Source organism: Macrobrachium nipponense, chromosome 13, assembly GCF_015104395.2.
Source record: "Macrobrachium nipponense isolate FS-2020 chromosome 13, ASM1510439v2, whole genome shotgun sequence".
In the NCBI taxonomy this organism is placed as follows: domain Eukaryota; kingdom Metazoa; phylum Arthropoda; class Malacostraca; order Decapoda; family Palaemonidae; genus Macrobrachium; species Macrobrachium nipponense.
Genome location: NC_087206.1, coordinates 32816745 through 32819615, shown reverse-complemented (window position 1 = coordinate 32819615; position 2871 = coordinate 32816745). Strand labels below are relative to the sequence as shown.

The following is a 2871-nucleotide window of genomic DNA, read 5'->3' as shown; positions in this document are numbered from 1 at the left end:
TAAGCCTAAAACTTATCCACCCACTCCAAGGTTCTGAATTTGATAACTAAGTGCTTTGTGATTTACTAAATCGAGTGCAGCACTAAAATTGCTCTAAACCAGTGGTTCTTAACCTTTTTTGGCAGCGACCCAAAATTTTGCACAAATCAACCATGGCGACCCAAGCCTACATAGGTATACAAATTGTCTTTATAAGTAATATGATAATGCTTTTAAAAGCGGGTTACAGAAACAAAATTACATGCTGGGATGTTTATTAATACAAGTAGCACATATAAATAACCGTGATATATGGACAAAAAAATATACAAACATATAATTGCTAGCCTCACAAAAACAAAAAGGTATGTTTGGGTTTCATGCTATAAACTAAAATAAAATAATTAGGCTGTGATATATCCCTGTGGAGAGAGAAATTCAAAATTATTCAGAACTTGACATGTAATGTGCTACTACTCTTATAATCAGTGAGAACCTTGACACTGAAGTGTGTTGACCAGTTCCTCAAATGTGGGTGATTTTGATGTTAGACTGCATCTTAGATCATCCTCAGATTGTAGGCGGTTTCTGTACTTGGTCTTTGTGACTGTCAGGGCAGAAAATCCTGCCTCACACAAATATGTTGCAGCAAATGGAAGGAGGGCTTTCATGGCTTCACCTCCAAGAATCGGTTTTTCTTTGTACACTTTTATCCAAAATGAGCTTAGTGATTCATGTTGCCTATTAAAATCATAATGAAGTGCTTCATCACTCTGGATCTCAATGAGCTGCTCCTGTAGGTTGTTGATGTTTGACATTTCCTCAGGTAGGTCTTCAGCTTCAATGTTGAATGGGTTTCTGATCCAACTGTATTTATGTGCATTTTCTGGAATGTAATGGTTAAATTCTGTGACCAGCTTGGACATGTATTGCACAATAGTGTCTTGGACTTGGCTGAGAGAATAGTTTTCGTTCTCCAGTAGTATATTTAGGGAGGGAAATGATGCTGTTTTTCCTGCCTTTACTTTATTCATCCAGAATTTCAGTTTTCCTTTGAATGATGACAGTTTCTCAGAAAGCCCAACTAATGTCTGATCACGACCTTGCATTGACATATTCAGGGAATTAATCTCAGCAAATATATCTGCAAGATATGCTACTTGCATCAACCAGTTTGAATCTGAGAATTTGTGGGCCAATTGACGTTTCTTTTCAGTCAGAAACATCTCGGTCTCAGTCCGCAAATCAAGCAATCGTTGAAGAACCTTTCCTCGTGTTGCCAAAGCCACGGTAGAGATTATCGTATGGAAAACTTCAAATTGTTGGTTTTACATTGAAATTTCAAAACACTTCAAATAAATTTTCTGCTTTGGAGTTTTTATTTAATCATGGTCTGCTTAGAATCCTAAAACAATGCACCATGAATTTTAATTATTACAGTATATAATTATAATATATTTGTAGTGGGAAAATAATAATTTTCTGCAAACCCTTAGCGACCAAATAAAATGGCTTGGCGACCCAACTTTGGGTCGGGACCCAGGGGTTAAGAACCACTGCTCTACACCAAAACCCTTCTCAAGGTTCTCTAGCAAATGGCATGTCAAGTTATAAGAGCATCGCTGGTACCCAACTGCTTCCAATACGCATATTGACTATATCTAACAATCATTTAGATGCCACATACTTATATGACGACTTAAAACTGCATTTTTCGGCAACCTTGGAGAGCGCATGGAGAATAGAAACTGGCCTGTAGTTACTGCAATCTGAAGATATGCCACTCTTTGGAACAGGCACTATATTACCAAGCTTGCGCTCATCCATAAAGAAACTACATCAACCTAAAAAATCTATAAAATCTATTAATCTTGGGAGACAAGACACCAGGAACCTATTTTAGAAAACAAAAGGAAGAAACTATCAGAATCTCTCCACCCTAGCTATCATGATTGTAACTAATTATATTAACATCTCTAGAGCAAAATGCAAATTTTGTAAGAATAGGTTCTGGATGACAAGTATCAGGCGGAGGGACATCCTCGGCTGACTGCTTAGCTTCAAAAGCACGGAGAAGCAGTTCAGCGTTTTCCTTAGAGCCAGTAACCTATCTAACATTACCCATTAGTGGTGGTGGAATGGAAGACGAGCCTGACCCACAGATAGATGATGCCAGTTTGGTCCACCACACATAAGCTGAGTAATTCCTTTAAGTTCCCTCTTTATAGAATTATTGTAATGGCTCTCCGCTATATAGTAAATTCTACTTGCAGCACGGCAAGACTTAAAAAAAACTGTGTAATTTTCATGTGAACGATTTAGTCTCCATGTGTTGAATTTGGCCTATTTGTCATACCAAGTTCGTTTACATTACTCATCAACTCATGGCTGGTCATATTTCCTGAATTTGACGACCTTTCTAGGGATTTACCTTACTAAAATATTAGCAGTATTTTTATTTTTATTTTTTTTTAGTTGATGCTGGCACCAATTTACATTAGGTGGGATCCGAGTGCTGCACCGCTCAGTCACGGTCAAAACTTGACTGATTGCATCTCCCAGAAGCAGGCAGTGGGATCCCATTATCCTTACGAAATTATACATGCATACATTCATTCATGGGTATGTATGTAGTATGTATGTATGTATGGCTTTCCCCTACCAATCACGCTCAATAAGGTTTAGAAAGATACGACACGCTCATGCAGGCAGACATAATGTACATTTCTGTTAAAACCTATGAATGGTAAGGAAAACGTATCTAATGATTTGAGCTAAAATGGGTAAGTCTGAATGGCACTGTTGCAAAAACAAATACATGTTTAAATAAAAGTACGTGTACGTAACTAAAAGTATATATGCTTATATCAGCAATCCAAAGTCATGTTCACA

The 2871-nt window shown here is 37.4% G+C and overlaps 1 protein-coding gene across 1 annotated transcript; it reads right to left on the bottom strand.

Annotated features, from left to right (window-relative positions):
- Positions 1-464: 464 nt before the first annotated feature.
- Positions 465-1205, bottom strand: LOC135225289 (protein FAM200A-like). The gene has a single exon (XM_064264619.1). It carries the CDS (start codon positions 1203-1205, stop codon positions 465-467), a length of 741 nt encoding a protein of 246 aa, XP_064120689.1.
- Between the last annotated feature and the right edge of the window lie 1666 nt (positions 1206-2871).